Genomic DNA, 22,961 nt, shown 5'->3' on the forward strand with positions numbered 1-22,961 from the left:
GTATTTTGGTGAGTTTGTAAATATTTTTTAAGTATAAAGTCTAAATCACTTATCTGCACCGTGAGACAAAGGTAAAGTGACTCACCCATTGCCTCCTTGTGAGTTCACGCAAGATAGGAATCCCCTGACTACAGTACTCCCTTACTTTATGAAACAGTTATCAACAGCAACACTGCCAGGCACACACTAACCTAAAGACTGTTAGGCTGAGTATCTCTCAAATAATACAGCATGAGTTTTAAAATTCACTTGGAGTCAGGGTCTATGAGGAGTATATTATAAGCCAATAAAATGTTAAAGAGAAAAAAAGAAAAAGAAGAAAAATTAATACTTCACAACTCCTTTAATAAGGTTAATAATTCCCTAATACTAATACCAAGTACATTACAAGAAAACTACAAACCAATATTCCTCATAACTTAGCTGCAAAAATCCTCAACAAAATATTAGCAAATTGTATCCAGAAATATAAAAACAGATAATATGTAATGACCAAGTGGGTTTCATCCAGAATGCAAAATTAATTTCACTATTGAAGGGAGGAAAGCAGTATTACTCACCATATTAATAAATCAGAAAAACCACCTTTTATCTTCTCAATAGACACAGAAAGAAAACTTAAGAAATGTAACATCCATTCCTGATTTAAAAAAAAAAAATCTAGACAAACTATGACTAGAATTTCACTAACTGTAAAAGGCATTTTCTTTAAGAATCTTCAGCTAAGGGGCGCCTGGGTGGCTCAGTGGGTTAAGCCTCTGCCTTCGGCTCAGGTCATGATCTCAGGGTCCTGGGATCGAGCCCCACATCGGGCTCTCTGCTCGGCAGGGAGCCTGCTTCCTCCTCTCTCTCCCTGCCTCTGTCCCTACTTGTGATCTCTCTCTTTCTGTCAAATAAATAAACAAAGTCTAAAAAAAAAAAAAAATCTGCAGCTAACAACATACTTAATGGTGAGAGACTGAATGCTTTCTCCCAATGATTATGTACAAGAAAAGGATGTCCTCTCCCATGGTTACTTTTTCACATAGTACTAGAAATCTTAACTAAAGTAATAATCCAAGAAAAGAAAATAAAAGGCATACAGATTGGAAAAGAAGAAATAAAACTATCCCTATTAGTAGATGCAAGAGTGTCTAGAAAATTCCCAGGAATCTATACACACACACACACACATACACACGCACATGCACACACACACAAAATACATCCTAGAACTAAGTGAATTTAGCAAGTTTAGCAGGACACAAGGTCAACACAATCATTTAATATATAAACATAATGAGCAATTAATTGGAAATAGAAACTTTTTAAATACTATTTAAAAGGGATGCAATAATGAATTTTTTTTAAGATTTATTTATTTATTTAAGAAAGGGAAAGAGAGAAAGAGAAAGAGCACGCAAGCAGGGGGAGGTGCAGAGGAAGAGGGAGCCCAATGCCAGGTTTTGATCCCAGGACCCTGAGATCATGACCTGAGCCAAAAATCAAGAGTTGGCCGCTTAACTGACTGAGCCTCCCAGGCGTCCCTGAAATTCTTATGTAGAACTATAATGAAGCATGCATGGAATTTGTATGCAGAAAATTACAAGATGCCAATGAAAAATCAAGGAAGACTTGAATGTAAAGACCCTGTGTTCATGGATTGGAAGATTCAACCTAGTAAAAATGTCAACGTTCCACAAAGGGATCTAAAGATTTAATACCATACCTATCAAAATCCCAGCAGTATTTTTTGTAGCTATAGACAAGATGATTGTAAAAATTTACATAAAAGAGTGAAGGAAGTAGAACAGCTTAAAATTATTTTGAAAAAGAAAGCAAAGCTGGAGGAATCAAACTGATTTTAAAACTTCCAGTGAGTCTTTATAATAAAGTTATAGTAACCAAGATAGTATGGTATTGACAAAAAGATAGACATAGAGCAATGACAATAGAACAGAATAGAGGATCGAGAAAAAAACCTACACAAATAAAGCTATTTGATCTTTTATACTTTTGTAAAAGTGATTCAGTGGAAGGCAGTCTTTTCAACAGATAGAGTTAGTTAGAACAATTGTCCAAATACAGGCAAAGAAAAAAAGGAGCTCGATCTAAATCTCACACCTTCTATGACAAATTAACAAAAATGGATCATAAACTGGGGCACCTGGGTGGCTCATTTAGTTAAACATGCAACACTTGGTTTCAGCTTAGGTCATAATCTCAGGGTCATGAAAGCGCAGAGCCTGTGTAAGATTCTCTCCCTCTCCCTCTGCCCCTTTCCCCCATGCTCGCTCGCTCTCTCTCAATAAGTAAATCTTTTTAAAAAATAGATCATAAACGTAAATGTAAAACATAAAACTATAAGACTTTTAGAAGAAAACATAGAAGAATATCTTCATGAACTTCATGAATATTGTCATGAGTTAGGCAAAAAGTTCTTAGAAATAACACCAAAAGTATGATCCATAAAAGAAAATATTGATAAATTTGACTTCTAAATTAAAGACATTTTCTTTGCCAAAGCCACTTTCAAGACTATGAATAGACAAGCTGCATATGGGAAGAAAATATTTGCAAATCACATCTCCATCAATGGGCTTATATCCAAAATGTATAAAGAATTCTTAAAAGTCAACAGTACAGTGGCACCTGGGTGGCTCAGTGGGTTAAGTCTCTGCCTTTGGCTCAGGTCATGATCCCAGGGTTCTGGGTTCAAGCCCCGTATTGGGTTCTCTGCTCGGCAAGGAGCCTGCTTCCTCCTCTCTCTCTCTGCCTGCCTCTCTGCCTACTTGTGATCTCTGTCTGTAAATAATAAATAAATACAAATAAATAAATCTTTTTTTAAAAAAGTCAGCAGTACATAACCCAGTTTAAAAGTGTGCAAGTACTGGGACATGTCACTAAAAAAGATATACAAACGGCAACTGATGAAGAGATACCACACGCCATTAGCTGTTAGGTGAGTGAATATTAAGATCATGAAGAAATACAATTACACACCTACTATAACAGCTAAAACAAAAAATATTGACAATTCTAAGTGTTGACATGGATGAGGAATGGAAGCAACTGGAATTCTCATACTTCTGATAGGAAGGCAGAAGTGGTAAGACCACTCTGGAGAACAATTTGGTGGTATCTAAAGTCAACTGCATTTTTATATATGAACAAATTGGATACAAAATGGATTTTAAAACAGGTAATATTTATAAACTCATCAAAATCAGCTACCCATGAACAACACAAAACATATCACATCTCTGCAGGGTCAATTATAAAACTTCTTCAGAAAATTAAGAAGTCTTCAACAAATGTACATTTATACCATGTTTTTGGACAGGATGACAAAGTATTGTAAAGATGTTAAATCATCCCCAACTCTACTCAATATCCCAACGGAGTTTTGTTGTAGTAGCTGCTAAACTTGGTAAGCGGTTTCTAAAATGTATACAGAAAAACAAAAGGCCAAGGATAGCCAAGACTATCTTGAGAAAGAACAAGACCTTGCTCTGTCAGCTATCAAAACTTAATTTAAAGTTATAGTGATTAATACAGTGTAGTATTAGTGAAGAGACAAATGGATACCAAACCAAAATGTGCAATGCAAATTTATAAGCTTTTAGTATTTAATATACATAAATAACTTCATGATCCTGGGGTAAGGATGGGTTTCTTATTCAGGTCACTAAAAGCACTAAAGGGAAAATTCTTTCTATACAGGAGTGTATTAAAATTAATAACTTCTTCTGTTCATCACAGACACTATTGAAAGGATGAAAACAAGTCATAAAATGAAAGAAAATATTTCAACACACATAACTGATTACTTATACAAAATAGAGAAATTCTATAAAATTATTTTAAAAGACAGCCCAGCAAAAAATGGGCGAAAGTTTTGAATAGGTCATTCACTAAAAAAGGAAATCCAAGTAGCCAATAACCATATAAAAAGATGTTCAAATTTGGGAAATGCAAATTAAGCAAACAAATAATCAGAAATAGATTCATAAATACAGAGAACAAATTAGTGGTTGCCTGATGGGACAGGCAAATAGGTGAAGGGGATTAAGAGATTTAAAAAAATTCCAGTTTCACAATAAATATGTCACAAGATGAAAAGTACAGCAGAGGGGATATAATAAGATGGTAATAACTTCCTATGTTAACAGATGATGACTTCATTTATTGTGCTAAACATTTTGTAATGTGTACAATTATCAACCCAGTATGTTGTACACCATAAACTAATATAATATTGTACGTAAACTATACTTCATTTTAAAAAAGAGAAAAGAAGGGCACCTGGGTGGCTCAGTGGGTTAAGCCTCTGCCTTCAGCTCAGGTCATGGTCTCAGGGTCCTGGGATCAAGCCCCGCATTGGGCTCTCTGCTCAGCATGGAGCCTGCTTCCCCCTCTCTCTCTCTGTCTGCCTCTCTGCCTACTCGTGATCTATCAAATAAATAAAGTTTTTAAAAAAATAAAATAAAATAAAAAAGAGAAAAGAAGTTATATTCTATGAAGGAAAAAAAAGAAAACAAAAGAAAGGAAATGATAAAAGAATAGTGATGAACTCTAGAGAATTGGGAGAAGATTATAATCATACACAAGGACATGAGAAGCTTAAGGGTATGTGTCCAATTTTATTTCTTGATCTGGATGATGTTTACATGTCACTTAGCTTTATAATTAACTATACATAGTTTTAGACACTTTTCCGAGTATTATATTTCACAATTTTTTTAAAAATCTCAAAGGGGCACCTGGGTGGCTCAGAGGGTTAGGCCTCTGCCTTCAGCTCAGATCATGGTCTCAGGGTCCTGGGATCAAGCCCCGCATTGGGCTCTCTGCTCACCAGGGAGCCTGCTTCCCCCTCTCTCTCTGCCTGCTGCTCTGCCTACTTGTGATCTCTCTGTGTCAAATAAATGAATAAAATCTTTAAAAAAAAAAAATCTTACAAAAGTTTTCCAAAATCCTTTTGTAAATCTCATACATAGAAATATGTTTCATTACAAATCTTATATCTTTTACAGCATAAAAAATAGTTTGCGATTTGTTGCTAATAATTGTAATAATTTAGACACAACTTCCTTACAAAAATGAAAATTGAATAACACCAATATATAGTTGAATATATATACATTCTAATCACACTAGCATTAAGAGCATAGGATATCAAGCAGCACAAATATTCAGTCCATCAAGCCCTTAAGTTGAACATTTAAGAAAGTTCTTTTATCTAGCATACAGTACCAAATAACTATATGAAGAATGTTATAGTTTAATATTATGGTTTCATGTTGTAGGAATAAAACAGCATTCATTTCAGCTTGCAGTAAACAGGCTTAAGCATAAAGTAAACAGATATTTCAAAATGGGGTTTTGGCTTTTAAGAAAATGATACCAGGGATGCCTGGGTGGCTCAGTCCGTTAAGTGCTGACTCTTGGATTTGGGTTCAGGCAGGTCATGATTTCAGAGTCATGAGATCAAGCTCTGAATGGAGAGTGATTAACACTTTCTTCCTCTCCCTCTACCCCCCTTCCCCTCAAAGAAAGAAAGAAAGGAAGGAAGAAAGAGAAAGAGAGGGAGGGAGGGACGAACAAAGGAAGGCGGAAGGGAAAATGATACCATGTTTGTTAGCAGTGTTATTCTAAGAAGTATCATTAGGACCTTATTTTTTCACAATCAAATGAAAGTACCTGGATGATCAGAAATTCTCCTGATAAAGTTGAAATACTTTAGTATTTTATACTAAAGTACGTACATAATACTTTGAGTACTGGTAGTAGGCAGTATTTCTTAAAAACCTTCTTGCTTTGGAATTCCACTAAGCAGAAAAATGGAAATAAGTATCGGTGACAGTGTTACTGAAAGAACTGGTTTCAACTCACTGGAAGCAGATCTTCTTCAAAATCATTAACAATGATTTTTTTAATGAATAATTTTGATTCAGGAGTGTGTGCGTATAGGGACTGAATTGTATCCGCTACCCCTAAATTCATACACTGAAGCGCTAGCCTCAATGTGAGAGTATGTGGAGACTGGGCTTTTGAGGATATAATTAAGGACAAATAGGTCATAAGGGTGGGATCTTAATGCAATCTGAGTGGTGTCCTTCTAAGAGGAACAGACATGAAGTTTTCAGGGCACAGAGGAAGGACCGGGTGAAGACATAGCAAGAAGTCTGCAGTCTACAGGACAGGAAGAGAAGTCTCACCAGAAACCAATCCTATGTGCACCTTGATCTTGGACTTCCAGACTCCAAAACTATGAGAAAATACATTTCTATTGTTTAAGACCCCCAGTCTGTGGTATTTTGTTACGGTAGCCCAAGCAGACGAATAGGAGTTAAATTTTTTTTTTTTTTTTAGTTTCCTCTTTTCCCTATAAAACGCTACAATTGCATAATAACAAATCTATACGATATTGCTTTTCATTAAATGTTGCCATCATAGTTGCCATAGACACACACTGTAAGAAAAGCAACGTGAGACCCCTATGTTACTTCAGTACAAAATAGATTTTCTGTACATCAGCATGGTTATGTGTAAATTCCTCTGTCTTCCGTATGGGTCTACTCTGACTTCCATAACAAAATGCCATAGACTGGGGGACTTAAGCAGCATATATTTTCTCATAGCTCTGGAGACTGGAAGTCCCATATCAAGGCTCCAGCCAATCTGGTTTCTGGTGAGAACTCTTCTGGGCTTGCTAAACACTACCTTCTCACACTGTCCACACAGGGCATTTCCTCTGTGCTGGAGTGTCAAGGAGAGGGGGCGCTCTGTCTGGTCTCTCTTCTTATAAAGACACTAATCCCATCAGATCAGGACCCCACCCTCATTTAACCTTAGAGGTCCCATCTCCAAATACAGTCCTGGAGGTTAGGACTTCAACATAAGAATTCTAAGCAAAACAAACATTCAGTCCATAAAAACCTCTAAACATAACAACCTGCCTTCCTAGGCTATCATTTAATAAAATGTCAGAGCTCCTTACCTCTAGTGGAAAAGAGAGACAACAAAAAGCTGTTCAGTATACAAACACTGAGATAAAATGCTGTATTTTTAAAATGATTCATTTTCATAGTATGTCAATGATACATACCATTCAAGTGCTACAGGGGATTTGGTCAGAGAAAAGCAAATTTCTTTATTTTTATTTTTTTTAAGATTTTTATTTATTTATTTGACAGAGATCACAAGTAGGCAGAGAAACAGGCAGAGAAAGAGAGGAGGAACCAGGCTCCCTGCCAAGCAGAGAGCCCAATGTGGGGCTCAATCCCAGGACCCTGAGATCATGACCTGAGCCGAAGGCAGAGGCTTAACCCACTGAGCCACCCAGGCACCCCGAGAAAAGCAAATTTAAACTATAAGAAAGATTCTCTGAAGACCTGGGAGAGGCTAAACCATGCAATGAAAACAAAGTCCCCAATTACCTGGGAACTGGCAGGTAACCTGGGAACAGGCTTGAGTGTTACTGGGTGGTCTTGCAGGGAAATAATCATTCAAATACAAAACTCTCCAACAGAGAGATATTCAAAGTGCTTTCCTTTTGATTTAGTTAACATATGGCCACACAGTAGTCCCAGCTATGATCTGTGCTTTATCACATTCCTTGAAAAATCTACTATAGACAATTACATTAACACAGCCAAAAGATAGGTATCTTAAAAGAGAGCTAAAATTGAGCATTCCCAATCTATTCCCTGAGAATCTATATCCCAGCCAATATCCTAGAGGATTAAAAACCTTTTTAGGTTTCATCAAAATGGTTCTACCAGAAAGGAAAGAACAGTCCTGTGTATATACTTTTTAAATTACTACAGTTGCTCTAGTCCCCTCCCTCCTTTCACTATATCCTCAACTGAACTGACAGATTAGTTTTTCCAGAGCTCCATAACTCCACTATTAAAAATTATGCCTCTGGCCACCTGAATCAAACGCAAACCCCTCTGCCTATCATTTAAGTAAGACTCTCCATAATCAAAGCCCACCATATTCTATTCTAGCTTTACTGCCAGACTCAAAACTTGCCCCAAATGCAATGCTAACCCTTGTTCCTCGCCTGACTTGAAAACTCTTCTGCCTTCTCCTCCATTTGCCTTTCCATTCTTTGTGGGTCACCTCCTCCATGAAGCACTCTCTGATGACATCACAGCCACCAATTCTTCCTTCAGTCAACAACTTTGCATTAAGAACCTATTCTGTTCCAGAAGTTGAGAAGGCTCTTTCTTCCTAATTGTTTTTGTCCACATTGTCTGTGACTTACATTTAAAACTTTTACTACTGTCCAAGTCTTCCAATATGTCACTTTATATTTGTGGAAAAGGATCTCAAATGTTTTATTTACTAGTTGGTTTTTCTGTGCAATCTCACAAGTTACTTGGGTTTGTAGGTGATTTGTCTTGGGAACCAACACATACACATCTTTTATACTGTCCATAGCACATGATAAAGGGCTAAATATCTCGCTATTAACTGGTGTTAAATATGTTTTCACTTGCAAACCTTGTGAATACTTTTGTGCCTTTCTTTGAGGGACAGAAGGAAAGAGAGAAGAGGTTGACCTCCCTGGAAGAGTTTTTTCAGTTGCCTATCATTGTCCTTAACTGTAATTTGTTAACAAGTATTTCTGGAGTTCCTACTATGTGTCAGATACAGGCACAAATATTCTACTATGGTAGAGCCTTAATCACAGCCTTAATTCGCTAGGTACCTATTATTGTTCTCTGCACATAGTTAACACTCAGCAAGTACGTGTTGAGTGACTATATGAATGTAGCCTCCTGCTCTCAAGCAGCTCATATTTTAGCAGTGTAGGGGTAAATAGGCTATAGGTGATGAATAAATAAGTAGATGAGCTAGGTGATTTCAGAGCGTGATAATTACTATGGAGAAAATTTAAAAAGGATAATATGCAGTTTGCCAATTTGGTTTTTTGTTTTTTTTTTGTTTTGTTTTGTTTTTAAAGATTTTATTTATTTATTTGACAGAGATCACAAGTAGGCAGAGAGGCAGGCAGAGAGGAAGGGAAGCAGGCTCCCTGCCGAGCAGAGAGCCCGATGTAGGGCTTGATCCCAGGACCCTGGGACCATGATCTGAGCCAAAGGCAGAGGCTTTAACCCACTGAGCCACCCAGGCCCCCCCTTGTTTTGTTTTGTTTTGTTTTGTTTTAATCAGCCGAGTCAAGCTACCCATCAGCATGACTTAGTGGACAATATTGCGATCTCTTGCGGCAGAATTCCTGGGTTCACAACCCTGCCTTCTTCCCCCACTGTGGACAAATTACTTAACCTCTCTGGCCTCATTATCCCCATCCTCTAACAGTACCTACTGCATAAGATGGGTTGAGGATTTTTAAAAAGTTGATAAGCAAAGTACTTGGTACTGTGCCTGGCAACCTAGGAAGCCTTTTAGAAATGTCAGTGATCATCACGGCCGGCCGTCAGGTTAACTCACCTGACGCCAAGCGGAGGTGAGAACCTCAGGCGCCCTCTGTCCCTGAGCCCCAGCCCAGATCCTCGCCTCATGCCCCAGGCAGGTTATCAAGCTGGGGCTAGCGGGGCAGACTTTTGACCTTGAACTGAGGTCCTAAGAGGCCGAGGGGTCGGTGCCCAGTCCATCTGCGAAGACGGACGGAGATGGACAAGGGCTGCGGGGCTCGGGGTGGGCGGCGGGCTTCCCAGCTCCTCTCTCGGGCAGGAGGCCTCGAGGGCTCACACCAGCTCATCCCGGAGGCCCAGCAGCGGCTGGGGATGGGCCGGGCTCTCCCCCAGCGCCCGCCTCTCGGAGCAGCGGTTCGCTGCCGAAGGGGTCGGGACCGCTGGGCCCAGCACCTCGTCGCCCCGCCCCCAGCTCAACGGTCGCGGGCGCGCTGCCCTCCCAGGGTGCGAGGCCGCGGGCGGGCCTGGCGATTGGCCGGGAGAGTGCGAGGGGCACGCGGGAGGGGACGGGGGCGGGGACGGAGATGGGGGGCGGGGGGCGGGCACAGAGCGCAGGCGGCGCGGCCGGCACGCGGCGCTCGCGCTCCCTGCTTAAATGAGCCTGGGCTCCCCGCGCCCGCCACTTCAGAGGGGCTCGCGCCGCGGCCGCGGGAGGAGCGGCCCGTGCGGGTGCCGTCCCTCGCGCCAGCGCGCCTCGGCTCCGGGGCAGTCGATGGGACAGAGCGCCGCGGAACAAGAGGCGGCGCCCGTCGGGGGGCTCGGGCAGCGCGGGAGCCCGCCGGGGGACTCGAGCATGGCGCGCTGCAGGACCTGAGCCCTGCCCCGCGGGGAGAGGCAGCCTGGTGGCGGGCGATGGGGGACGTGCGGGACTGCCGCCGCGCCGGGCCGTGAGCGCCGCGCCGCCGCCTCCTCGCCGCCGCCGCCTCGGCCCCTCGCGAAGCGCCGGGCCGCTCGGGAACATGGCCCTGGAGCAGCTCTGCGCGGTCCTCAAAGGTAAGCGCCGGGGGCCGCGGACGGCGCCCCCTGCGGGCCGAGGCCGGCGTCTTCGCGTCCCTCCCGGGCGCCCGACGCGCCTCTTTGTCTGGTCCGCGCGGACCTCGGAGCTCTCGCGCCCAGCCGGGTCGACTTGCTCGCGGAGCGCCTCTCCCCCAGCCCTCTGCGTGTGGGCAGGCTCCGCGGGGCGCTGGTGGGAACGCGCGGTAGAACGGGAAGCAGCGGCCCGGCGGGGCCCTCCGAGCCGTGTCCTCGCGCCTCTTCGTTTCAGTTCCGCGCATCGCTTCGCAAAGTTGTGGGGTCCGTGTAACTGGGGCTAAGACCGGTCTTTTTCAGCATTCAGTGACAAAGTCATTCCACGCAAACAATAAAAGCCCCGGCCGAGGCGTCGCTGAGCCGCTCTCGACAAGCCCCGCGCTGGCGGGTGGCGGGTGGCCGGTGGCGGAACGGCCTGCGAGCCGGGCCGGGTCCCACCTGCTGCGGCCGCGGAGGCTGCGGCACCACTGCGGGAGCCGAGACCCAGCTCGGCCCGGCCCAGAGCCCGCAGCTCGCGGCCGCGCCCCGGCGCTTCCCGGGACCTCGGAATACCGTGCCGCTGGTGTCGTTCTTTTTGATTTGTGGCACCGGGAATTAAAACCGTGGGCTTGCCAAGCGTTCAAAGCTCCCAAACACTCTAGAGCTGCTTTTGCATTTTCCTGGAGGTGTTAATTTACATTGAAATTTTTATGCATGGATAATTAAGATTGTGATACAAAGTTGCTTCCGAAACTCGGACTGAATAATTCCTTTTTTCAGTCGTCAGAGGAACAGCATCACCACCAAAAAAACGGCTTCCCTTTTCCCCCACTGATTTAAATTGAAAACTGAATAGCTGTATGTTGACAATGCTATGAAATATCCTCTTTTTTATATTGGGTAAGGAGTTAAGGTATCGTATTAGCAGTGTCACATATAGATTATCGTATCCTGATATTTGTACAGTGACAAATGTTGAGTGGTTTTTTCCCATTCCAAATTAACACTTTTTTCAAATTTGTTTATTAGAAAATTCAATATAATTTTGCTTTTAATTTTAACTGGACAATTGCCTGCTTTCCAGATTTTCCTAAATGCATAACTGAGACTTCAGCAGTTTAATTTCAAATGTTTCCCCAATTGTATACTTAGAGACTTATACCAGGACTTTCTACCTAGTGAGTATTTCATATCACTCCATGAATTCTTAGTGATTCCTTCACTAAATTAAAATTTAAAATTCTGGGGGCGACTGGGTGGCTCAGTCGTTAAGCATCTGCCCTCGGCTTAGGTCATGCATGATCCCAGGGCCCTGGGATCGAGCCCCACATCGGGCTCCTTGCTCGGCGGGGAGCCTGCTTCTCCCTCTCCCACTCCCCCGCTTGTGTTCCTTCATTCGCTGTGTCGCTGTCAAATAAATAAAATCTTTAAAAAAAATTTAAAACTCTGATAATTTAGTATAGTTTTCCTATCTGTAAATCCTAATTTGTGTAGCCATTCCTTGGAAATTAGATTGTTGTATTCTTCCAAAATAAATTCTATATGCACAGTAGGTTTTCGGTTAGTGTTCATTATCCAGATTTGTTTCGTTGTCTTGATTGCTTTACCGTTATCGACATCATGACACTCCATCTGGGCAGCCCCCTAAGGAGAAATAAGTCAGCCCTGTTAAACACAGCTCTACCTGCAGAACTTTATGGGAACTGAGCGGGATAGGACAGAATTGCTGGTCCTCCTGAATCCTGAAGGTATTTGCTGCTTTTCTGCCTATACTTTTGTCATTGGTACATACTGCCCTCTCTGGTCACTGTGGTGAAGCATTTAGTTGTCGCGCCTTTCAGGAAAGAATGCTGTGGTGATGGCTGAGCTGACAGTGAAAACAATGTAGTATTTGGCTTTGCTTTTTAGTGTACACTAAAACCTACAATTGTTTTACATGCTGGAGCATTTTTACAGCTCAAACTAAGCTGCTGTAGGCTTGCTAGAGATGAAACAAGCTATTTTTAAGTCTTCTAAAGTTTGTGTGTGTGTGTGCTTGTAAATATGGGGAATTGGTCTAGAAAGATTCAAGAAATTAATGAAAGTTGATTGTGAGAAGCAAATCTGGGAGATAGAGACCAGAGTGAAGGGAAGACTTCTATTTCACTGCACCCCCATTTGTAACCCTTGATTTTTTTTTAACCAAATGTTGTGTGTTACCTATACAAAAATTGTTTTTTTTTTAATTTTTAAAAATTATAGAAAAATACTAGATTTTCCTAGCGCTCCCATTCATGGTGTGCATTAAGGCATGAAAAAGCAGCCCTTAAGTATTCTGTGAGGTGAATTGCTTTAATGCTGAAGAGGTTCTTATCAAAAGCAGTTATTTAATATTTGCATAATTATAGCTGTTACCTATCCAAAGCCTTGTTTGCAATATCGTGGTCAGTTTTAACTAAAATGAATCATCCATAATGAATGTGTGAGATCTTAAGTAGAAGGTAATTTTCTTTAAGATGCCATTGATTCTTTTTGTTTTACTCTCAGCGGTAAGAACAAAAGGATAACTCTACTAGGCTTTTCAAACATTTCATATGTTGTTAAAACTGAATAATTCACTTTTAACTGTTTATGATCCCTCCGGGTCTTATAAAATTTGATTTAACTTTCTGTCAAAGTTAAGTAAGCATCATAGTCACATGAAAATATTGCATTAGTATTATAAGCCCATTTTTTACTATTTTATTCAATCTTCACACTTTACAAGAATCCTATTAGATTCAGTTATATTTAAACTGTATAAACTACTATAAAATTTATCGTGTAAGAGCATAAATATCCCTCAGCACTATATTTTTAAAATCTTACCTGAGACTGAAAAAATTAATTCCTGTTGATTTTTCACATGCCTCATCCAAAATCTAGTAAACTATACAAAACTAAGTGCAGTACTGGAAAGCTGTCCCTTTAATCGTGAAATTTTAACACAGTCTTATTAAAAATTAACTTGTTGACTTTTCTCCCCTGGAACAAGGGAAATGTTTTTTTTTTTTTTTTTAAAGATTTTATTTATTTGACAGAGAGAAATCACAAGTAAGCAGAGAGGCAGGCAGAGAGAGAGGAGGAAGCAGGCTCCCTGCCGAGCAGAAAGCCCGATGCGGGGCTCGAACCCAGGACCTGGGATCATGACCTGAGCCGAAGGCAGCGGCTTAACCCACTGAGCCACCCAGGTGCCCCACAAGGGAAATGTTTTAAGGCTGAAAATTGAAGTCTGACTAAACACTGATTTTATTATAGTAAATCCTCAAACTGGAATCCATTTTATCTATGTTTTGAAACCAGATTCACCTCTTAGAAAAAAACAAGCAGCCCTGTAATACACATGTGCATTACAAAACAAGTTCAAATCCAAAGTTTTAAAATAATCTCATGTTATGTTTTTGGTTATTACCCATTCAGCAGTCTCCTATAGTTTTTTTTTTTTTTCTAGTCTCATTTTTTCATTTTATGCTCCTTGCAGAGTAATTCTTGATTAAAAAATGTGTCCCTCAATCACTACGCAATCCCAGTTATTATGCTTTGATTTGAAAAGGGGAACCCTCAGATTAGTTATTGGGTCCATTAGTTTCCAGACTTTCCGTAGAGGAGAACTTCTCAAAAGGAACCCTTCTGAGGGGGTACTTAAAAACAAACTATACAGGGGCACCTGGGTGGCTCAGTGGGTTAAGCCCCTGCCTTCGGCTCAGGTTATGGCCTCAGGGTCCAGGGATTGAGCCCCACATCGGGCTCTCTGCTCAGCGGGAAGCCTGCTTCCCCCTCTCTCTCTGCCTGCCTCTCTGCCTACTTGTGATCTCTCTCTCTCTCTCAAATAAATAAATAAAGTCTTCTAAAAAAAAAAAAAACTATACAAAGATAATAGATAAGAGCCAGATTGCTGTAATTGGTGAGGGACCTCACCCTCTCAAAGGATCATCGGAATGGCCTCCCAGAACTAATACTTTTTAACATGTTTATTATTGTCACTCAAAATTGCAGTGTACTAATCTGAAACGTCAGTTCTTCCTGAGCAAAATGGCATTAAAACATGTTGGTTTAAACATGTTTAAACATGCCTGGGCTAGTATGTTGGAAATTACAGCACTAGTGGGTAAGGAGATACCACTCTTTAAAAATGTGACCTGGTCAACTTAAAATTTGTTGCTGTGAATGTCTAAAGAAGACTCCTATAAAAAGAGAACATACAAAACTGCCCTCTTAGGAGCACTTGGCCAGCAAGGAGGTTGCCACATTCTGCAGGAAAGAAAGCATTTCTGCTATAGTTAGTCTTTCTTAAAGTGGTTGGCAGTTGATTAGCATATGTAGGTTGGAGATCCCAAAGTTTGCCAAGTCCATCCTCTTTCTTAACTAATAAGTAAAATTGAGTTTGATTAAATTTGGGTACTCTGTTTTGTGGAACATAGTTTTATCAAAAACAAGTTACTACTAACTCAAAGTAGTATGTGGACTCTCATCGAACTCCATTCTGCTTTCATAATAGAAAATAGTAAAGAGCTGGGGTGCCTGGGTGGCTCAGTCAGTTAGGCATCTGCCTTTGGCTCAGGTCATGATCCTGGGGTCCTGGTATTGAGTCCTGCATGGGGCTCCGTGCTTGGCAGGAAGCCTGCTTCTCCCTCTCCTGCTCCCCCTGCTTGTGTTCCCTCTCTCTCTCTCTCTGTCAAATAAATAAATAAGTTAAATTAAATTTTAAAAAAATAGTAAAGAGCAAAGAGACATTACGGCCATTATTATATCTGGCATCTCGTGATAGATTCTACAGACCTTACATTTTCCACTTTGGTGCTTAAAACAGGAAGGCTTATTGGAAAGAGGCACATTTAAATACTAACAGAGGTAAATTGAGCCAGCCTGAGAAAAGTAAGCTTAGTGGCTGGACATCTGAGAAGAAAAAAAGTCAGTTCTTTTTCTGTCCCTTGACTTATGCTTAATAAAAGAAGCTGGGTCATCTGTGTGACAACCGTTGACCGAGATGCGTGCTTCTTAATTTACTAATGCAGGACTCCGCGCTACGTGTTGCCGTTACAGAAAGGATGTAATCAGGATCATGCGTAGTCATTTCAGGTATTCATCTGATGTTTATTGAATGCTGTTGTGCGCCAAGCAGTCTTCTAGTCGCTAGAGATGCATCAGTGAATCAGACAAGGCTCCTCTTTCTAGTAGGAATTGACAAATAATAAGCAAAATATCAAGTGATGTAAATAATAATTAAAATATTTATATAATAAAATGGAATGAAGGAGAAAGTGAAGAGCTTCTTCAGAAGTCAGTATGTCCTTAAAAGACCTGAATGACAGGAAGGAACCAGCCATGCAGAGAGGTTCTAGGCGAAAGGAATAAGCTAGTCCCTAAGGCAAGAAATTAACTTGGTATATTGAAGTAGTGGGAAGAAGGCCTCTGTAGCAATCAGGAGGTCGGAGAAATGGTTAGATGCTAAATCACATAGGACATCTGGAGTCAGTGTAGGGGATATGGATTTACTCTAAATGTAATGGGACTGTATTAGAAGATTTTATGAAAGTTTTATCTGGTTTCTGTCTTAAAGGGGTCACTGGCTGCTGAGTATGAAATAGACGGTAGAGGACATGGCAGAAATAACCAGTTGTCTCCCAATATCCATCTTAAACTTCAGTAATTCTCTGAATTTTAATTAAGCCTGTGACCACCCAACAGAAACACTAGATTTTCCAGTTTTCCTTAGGGTTAGGTGTGGCCATGTGACTCAGTGAGTGGTCAACTAGATGTGTGTGCAACTTGGAGAAAGTGGTGATTTTTTTTTTGTTCAGTTAAAATTTTTATTTTGAGATCATTGTAGATTCTAGGCAAATGTGTTTAAAGGAAGGAGGAATGTCCTGTGTTATTTTTTCATTCTTTCTGGCTCTTAACACAGGCATGGAAGCTGTAATGAAGATATAATGGCTGGCACTTCAGCATCCATGTGGGACCATAAGATGAGCTTGGAAGGGAAAGTCATATACAACTGAACAATAAAATAGAAGGAGCTTAGGTCCCTAGCAGTGATAGCCTTCACTCTAGCCCTTAACTACTTATCACAACAGTTTGTATACTTGCCAGAAATATATTCTGTCTTGTGTAAACTTGTGTAGAAGTAAAAGAAACAGAACCAGACAGATAGAAAACTGTTAATAGGCGTAGAAGTGAAAAATCTGAATGCTATCAAATAAAATTAATTTTGAAAGTTCCTAGAAAAAACAGGTTTTAAACACTGTAAAGGTAATTTGGTAGAAGCAAAGGGCGATCCATGGCAAGTGCAGAGGTTTAGAAACAAGAAATATTTGTAACAACATGACGAGAATAGGTACCAAGCATTCAACAACATTTCCAGAATGAGCTCATTGACTCCTTTTTGCCTGCCGTCTACCCTGCTTCATCCCTCTTGACCCAGCCTTGCCCCTGCCATCACCAGTGGAGAACACGGGCATCCTCTTTCCGTTTCTTGCAGTACACTATCATTCTCTTATTGCCGTGGCTGAGCTGCAAAGCATGGTCCCAGGGCCAGCAGCTATAACACTGCTAGGGAATTGATTAAAATGTAAGTTCTCAAGCCCAACCCCAGACCTACTACGTCAGAACTCCGGAAGTAAAGCCTGCCCCCCAAAATCTGTGTTTTAATAAGTTCTCCAGGTGATTGTGGTGCACACTACTGTCCCAGTGATTGATTCCATTCTCCCACCTAGAAGTAGACTTGCTGGGTGGGATTTGTGCATTTTTTTTTAATTTTTTTAATGATTTTATTTATTTATTTGAGAGAGAGAGAGAGAGCATGAGAGGAGAGAGAGATCAGCGGGAGAAGCAGACTCCCCGCCGAGCAGGGAGTCCAATGTGGGACTCGATCCCAGGACTCCAGGATCATGACCGGAGCCGAAGGCAGTTGCTTAACCAACTGAGCCACCCAGGTGCCCCGGATTTGTGCATTTTTAAACCCTGATATATATTACCAGGTTAACCTCCAAAAAGTTATGCCAGTTTGCAGGCCAGTGACAGTGTATGTCAGTTTCCTATATCCTGACAAACAGTAGAATCTACATAATTTTTTAATATTAGACTAAATTTTTGTATTGTTTTAGTTTTTGACACGTTTTTCTGGTAACAATCTTTTTTTTCTCAGTTATTTGTAGTTTTTATTTGTCTTTAGTAAGTGAAGGTGTTCTTCACTCAAAAGGATACATACATAATTCACCTTTTTTGTTTTTTCAGTCTGGTATTTATTTTTCTATTTAGCATGAAGGTAGGGATCTGCTTTTTTTTCCCCAAATAATTATCAAGTTACCCCAGAATCATTTGTTAAACCTATCCTTTCACTGAGTGTTTCAAATACCGTACATAAATTCTGGAATATATATATGTATTTCTTGAGCTTTTTCTTTTCTTCCATCTTCTTATCTTTAAGCTCCTTGAGAATAAGGATCAAGACTGCTTGGTTCATTGCTGTAGCCTCAAGGATTGACCCTATAGTACAGTGGGGGCTGGATATGTTTCTTGACAGATCATCTATTTCTTTTTATACCATTGCTACATTTTTAATTACTGTAGCTTTACAGTAAGTATTTTGTATGTATTTTATGTCTTTTTATTTTTTAACTTTCCTTAGCTAATATAAAAAAGTCTTCAAGATGAGCATCAGCAATATTTTTAGTCCCCCAGAAAACTAAGATTTTGATTAAAATATAATTAAATATATGACTTATTGGGAAGAATGTTACCTTTATATTGTTTTATTATCCAAAACATATTGTTTCTCCATTGTATTAAATTTACTTACTTGTTTATTTATTTTAGTCTTACTCTCTTCTCTTAATAGGTGTAATAATTTTCCAAGTAATTATCTTGGGATTTCTAGGTTTTAAGTAACATTATCTATAAATAATAATTTTACCTCCTTTCCAGTATTTATTGTATTGGCCAGGGTTTCCATTATTAACAGTAAAAAGAATCAAGTTGATCTTGATTTTCACAGTGGAAGGTAAGGCCTTAAACTAGAAGGCCTGGGCAGAAGACTCTTTCGTAGAGCTAATAGGACAGTGATTCAAGGCAAAAGGAGTATCCTTGATCCTTGAACAGCATCTGTCTTTATCATGTAAATCTCCATTTAAAAAAAAATTTTTTTTTTAAGAGAGGGGAAGGGGGTGCAGGGAGGGACAGAGGGAGTGGGAGAGAGAGACACTCCAGCGTGGAGCCCACTGCAGGGCTCTAGACAGGGCTCATGTCCAGACGCAATCTCCTGGGGGCTCGTGGCCAGGCTCAGTCATGACCTGAGATCATGACCTGAGCCTAAATCAAGAGTCAGTGCTTAAACAACTGAGCCACCCAGGCTGCACACACATCATTACAGGGCCTCAACTAAACTCCAGAACCAGATACATGGGGATAAATGGTGGGCACTCCTGTTTTAAGCATCAAATCCAAGCAGTTATCTATATAATTAAACAGTATGGTTAAGCAGTTTAGAATTTTTGTTTTGGCATGGATTTCTACCTTAAAGAATTAGTGCCTTCTTGGGCACATGATCTTTGAATTCAAAATGTGTGGTATTTCTGAATTTGAGAAATTACTGATCCTTTGGGTAAGAGGAAGAAGGGAACAGTGGTACGTGGTTGGAACGAAAGACAGAACAAAGCACCACAGCCCTGCTTCCTGTACTAAGTCAGTCCTGTGTTTGCCATTAATGGAGTTTGTTTGAATCCAAGCCTGGTTATAACAAGCAATTTGCAAAGATCCTATTATACAACTAGTAGGAAACCATTTATTACAATACAGAATTTAGAATGATTAAGTCACAACTGTATCACTAAATGCTTCTGTCCCTGATTGTTGTGCAGATTCACCCTGTTCTTTGTATAAAATTTTTTTATTCAGTAGCACAGCTCATTTGGTTGATTGAGTTGTGGATAGTTTTTTAAATATTTGGGGGAAAAGAAAATTGTGAGCAACCCTTTAAATAAAGTAGAGAAGAATAATAGGTTTATTTGGGCTTATAATTTTATTTTTAAAATGATCTTCCATAGTTGCACAATCTGTAAATTTCATAAGTCAGATATTTTACGTAGACACATTTTATTGATCATTATATAATTTTACTGGCACTGTTCATCCTTTTACCATAGTTTTACTGTTGCTTTCCTGGTTTCAGTTTGGTGATTTGTTACTTGCCCTGTCTGACTGGCTTTGTGTTACTTATATACTGTGAATTATAAATGCGAAAATTAGTAAATTGTTATGCCTATGATTCAGGAGGAAAGGCATACTGAGCACAAAATTTTGATCAGTTGTGTATCATCTGAATGATAAGCCTTGGGACATAGTGTCCTCTAACAAGATAAATTGATACAAATGGATGTGTTATTTGCTGAATTGTCAGATACCTCATATTACTCTAGGTTTTTCTTTTTGATCATAAATATTCTGTTTAGGAGAAAAGCAAAACATGTTTCAATTCTCCATTCCTCAAACTTGATCCAGTGCAGTTGTGAAGAGTTCGAAGGGAGAATTTTTCCTATATAACATGAGGGCTTCAACACTACTGGCAACCAAAGAAAGGGAAGGGGAAGTGAAAGTTGTTGAGAGAAGACAGAGGAGACAAAGGTCAGCAAGGATACAGGAAGCTAAAGATGAAGATGTTGGTGATTAAATTACAAAATATAAACTACTGAATGGCAAGAATTATCTTTTTTACATTGGCGACTTGGATAGTGGATGCTCAGTCCATGCTACTGCATGAACAAAGATATGACCATCTACCAGTCACTTAACTAGCAACTTCACTTCAATACCCTCATTTCTTCCACCACTTTCATTCTATAAGCCACCATTTGTGGTTAACTCTACATCTGAATCATGTTATAAATCTCTCCTCCTTTCCATTTCCAGTACCACTGCTCTGCTTCAAGACCTTATCATTTTTGCTTCCCGAATGGCTTTCTCTCTTCTCTTTGGAAGTTTAGACTACATGAAACCATCAGGATTATTGATCTAGAACACAGATGGGATAATATCATTCTCTAGTTTAAAAACCCAAAATGAGGGGTTCCTGGAGGGTTCAGTTAGTTAGGCATCCGACTCTTGCTATCAGCTCAGGCCATGATCTCAGGGTTGTGAAAGCGTGGAGCCTACTTAAGAGTCTCTCTCTCCCTCTGCCCCTCCCCGCCCTGCCTTAAAATAATAATTAATTAAATTTTTAAAAAGATTTTATTTATTTATCTGTCAGAGAGATCACAAGCAGGCAGAGAGAGAGAGGGGGAAGAAGGCTCCCCACTGAGCAGAGAGCCCGACGCAGGACTCGATCCCAAGACCCCGGGATCATGACCCGAGCCTAAGACAGAGGCTCAATCCACTGAGCCACCCAGGCGCCCCTAATTAATTAATTTTAAAAAATAATAATAAAAACCCAAAATGACTTCTCATTATAGTCAAAAGTCCAAACTCTTTAGCATGACAAGCCTTTTTACAGTCACACCTCATCCTGTTTCTTACCTGGTATACCACCATCCCCCTCCTTGTGCTGTGCTACTCTGATACTCAGAGTTCACCAGCCTCCATAGATCGTGCTCCTCCATGCTTTTGTCTAAGCTGTTTCTTTCTCTGTATCCTAGATTATAGTCCTCTAACATCCAAATAGAATATACCTTCTATTTCTGGAACTTTCCTCACTCTGTTGGTCTTAACCCCCAGCAGAATGAGTGGTTCCCGTCTCTGCTTCCGTTATGCTTTCTGTATAACTCCTATTAAACTTCTGTTCACCTTGTATTGTAAATTCTTTTTTGACAGTAGACTGACTCCTTAAGACTGGTAGTTTCCTATCGTTTATTTAGCAGAATGCCTAGCATATAACAAGTAGTACTATGTGTGTCATCATCTCATTTAATCTTCTCAAACAGCCTTATGAGGTTTGGTGCTACTGGAGAAATATCCCCTTTTTACAATTAAGTAAACTGAGCTAAAAAGGCTTCACAACTGGTACACAGTAAAACTGGAATCCCAGCCTGGATCTCCCTAACTAGTAAAGTCCATACTCTTAACTATTTTGCTGCATTTCGCCCCCCAACATCTGTGTATCCTTGGTGCCTGCTACCCTTTGGTACAGTAGGTGCCCGGTCAGTGCTCACTGACTGAATGAATTATAAAAACTCCAGTTCACACAGGACTTGGAGGCACTGTGATTTCCATTGAAAGGGAGTGAAAGATATCAGTGCACCATTCATAAAGATAAAATGTTTAAAAGAATTTTAATGTATTTGAACCAAAATACATACATATACAAAACAACTCAATGTGTTATTGACTGGGTCTCGGAAATGTTCCACTTGGGGAAAAAGCTTCATTTTCTAAATATGCTGGCTTTTGTAATGCAGGACACCACATAGTACTACACAGTTATAAAATGTCTTGAATTGATTTCTGGGAGACTGCTGCCCCCTTACTTCTGTCTTTGTAATGAATTTCTCACAGGTCAGGTAATCTAATTGAGCTTTTACTGGCATAATACATTGTAGAGCTAGCCATATAATGCATGTAAACTCTTTTTGAGATGAAGTACAGTAAATGTAGTATAATTGGGGTCAACAGAGTTTTTTGCAAAAAACTATGTTTTAAATCTATCATAAACTGAAAAATGCTTTAAATGCCATATACTGTTAGTGCTTGTATAAATGACTACAGTATCAATTGTGGTTTTTCTTGGGTTGTCTTAAGTGTCGAATAGTAAATCAAAACATAACATTTGACCCTTAAAAATCTTGAGATTGACTGTCAGTAAGAAATAGGAGCCTTAATTAATCTTTTCTTTACCATCTGATTTTCCTTATAGATTTAGTAAAATGTAATATAGATTCAGTTTTTTAACTTTTCTTTTCTATTATTTCTCTAGTGTTGTTAATAACAATACTTGTAGTCGAAGGGATTGCTGTGGCCCAAAAGACCCAAGGTAAAGTACTTTCAGTGATAACTTATCACATATTCAGGACTGTGAGTGGGATGGCTTATTGGAAAGGACTGCAACTTTTGAATACTATTTCCATAATCCCTCTGGGGTGTTCCAATGACCTAAGGCTTTCTGTCAACCTAGCAGCTTCAATTTTATTGGGCTCAGCTGCAGTTAACTAGAGTAAATTGTCAACATAAAGACTTGCTGATAAATGTTTTTAATGGGCATCACTAGTAGCTCCTAGCACACTATGGATTATGTCCCATAATTAAATGAGATTCATGCATTATCACTCAGCAAAAATAAAAATCCTTTTTTCAATGTAGACAAATGAAATATTTCCATCAGTATCTTGTTAAAAGTCCTGTGGACCTGTTCTCATTATCCTTGTTTATGAAAGAAGATAAGCTAGTGTGCTTTTCAAACCAGATTTTCATGTCAGAGTTTAGAACATTTACTGGTTTACTTTTTACTTTCATCTAAGTTGTACATACACATGACAAAAATCAAAGTATTCTGAATAGCTAATTATGAAAAAATAGTTTTCTTTCCTC

At 40.0% G+C, this 22,961-nt stretch overlaps 1 protein-coding gene across 3 annotated transcripts in view; it reads left to right on the plus strand.

The window, feature by feature from the left end:
• The first annotated feature begins 10,005 nt into the window (after nt 1–10,005).
• The window catches only part of NETO2 (neuropilin and tolloid like 2), a 65,525-nt gene continuing 52,569 nt past the window's right edge, over nt 10,006–22,961 (plus strand). Inside the window, exons 1-2 of one of the 3 annotated variants that reach the window (XM_047711283.1) lie at nt 10,006–10,418; nt 22,351–22,407. In XM_047711283.1, the coding sequence (XP_047567239.1) occupies nt 10,385–10,418; nt 22,351–22,407 (91 nt within the window). In that variant the 5' untranslated portion in view covers nt 10,006–10,384. The remainder of the gene's footprint in view (nt 10,419–22,350; nt 22,408–22,961) is intronic. The other 2 variants (XM_047711282.1, XM_047711281.1) reach the window with 2 other exon arrangements.

The sequence above is a fragment of the Lutra lutra genome, chromosome 17 (genome assembly GCF_902655055.1).
Source record: "Lutra lutra chromosome 17, mLutLut1.2, whole genome shotgun sequence".
Taxonomy (NCBI): Eukaryota; Metazoa; Chordata; class Mammalia; order Carnivora; family Mustelidae; genus Lutra; species Lutra lutra.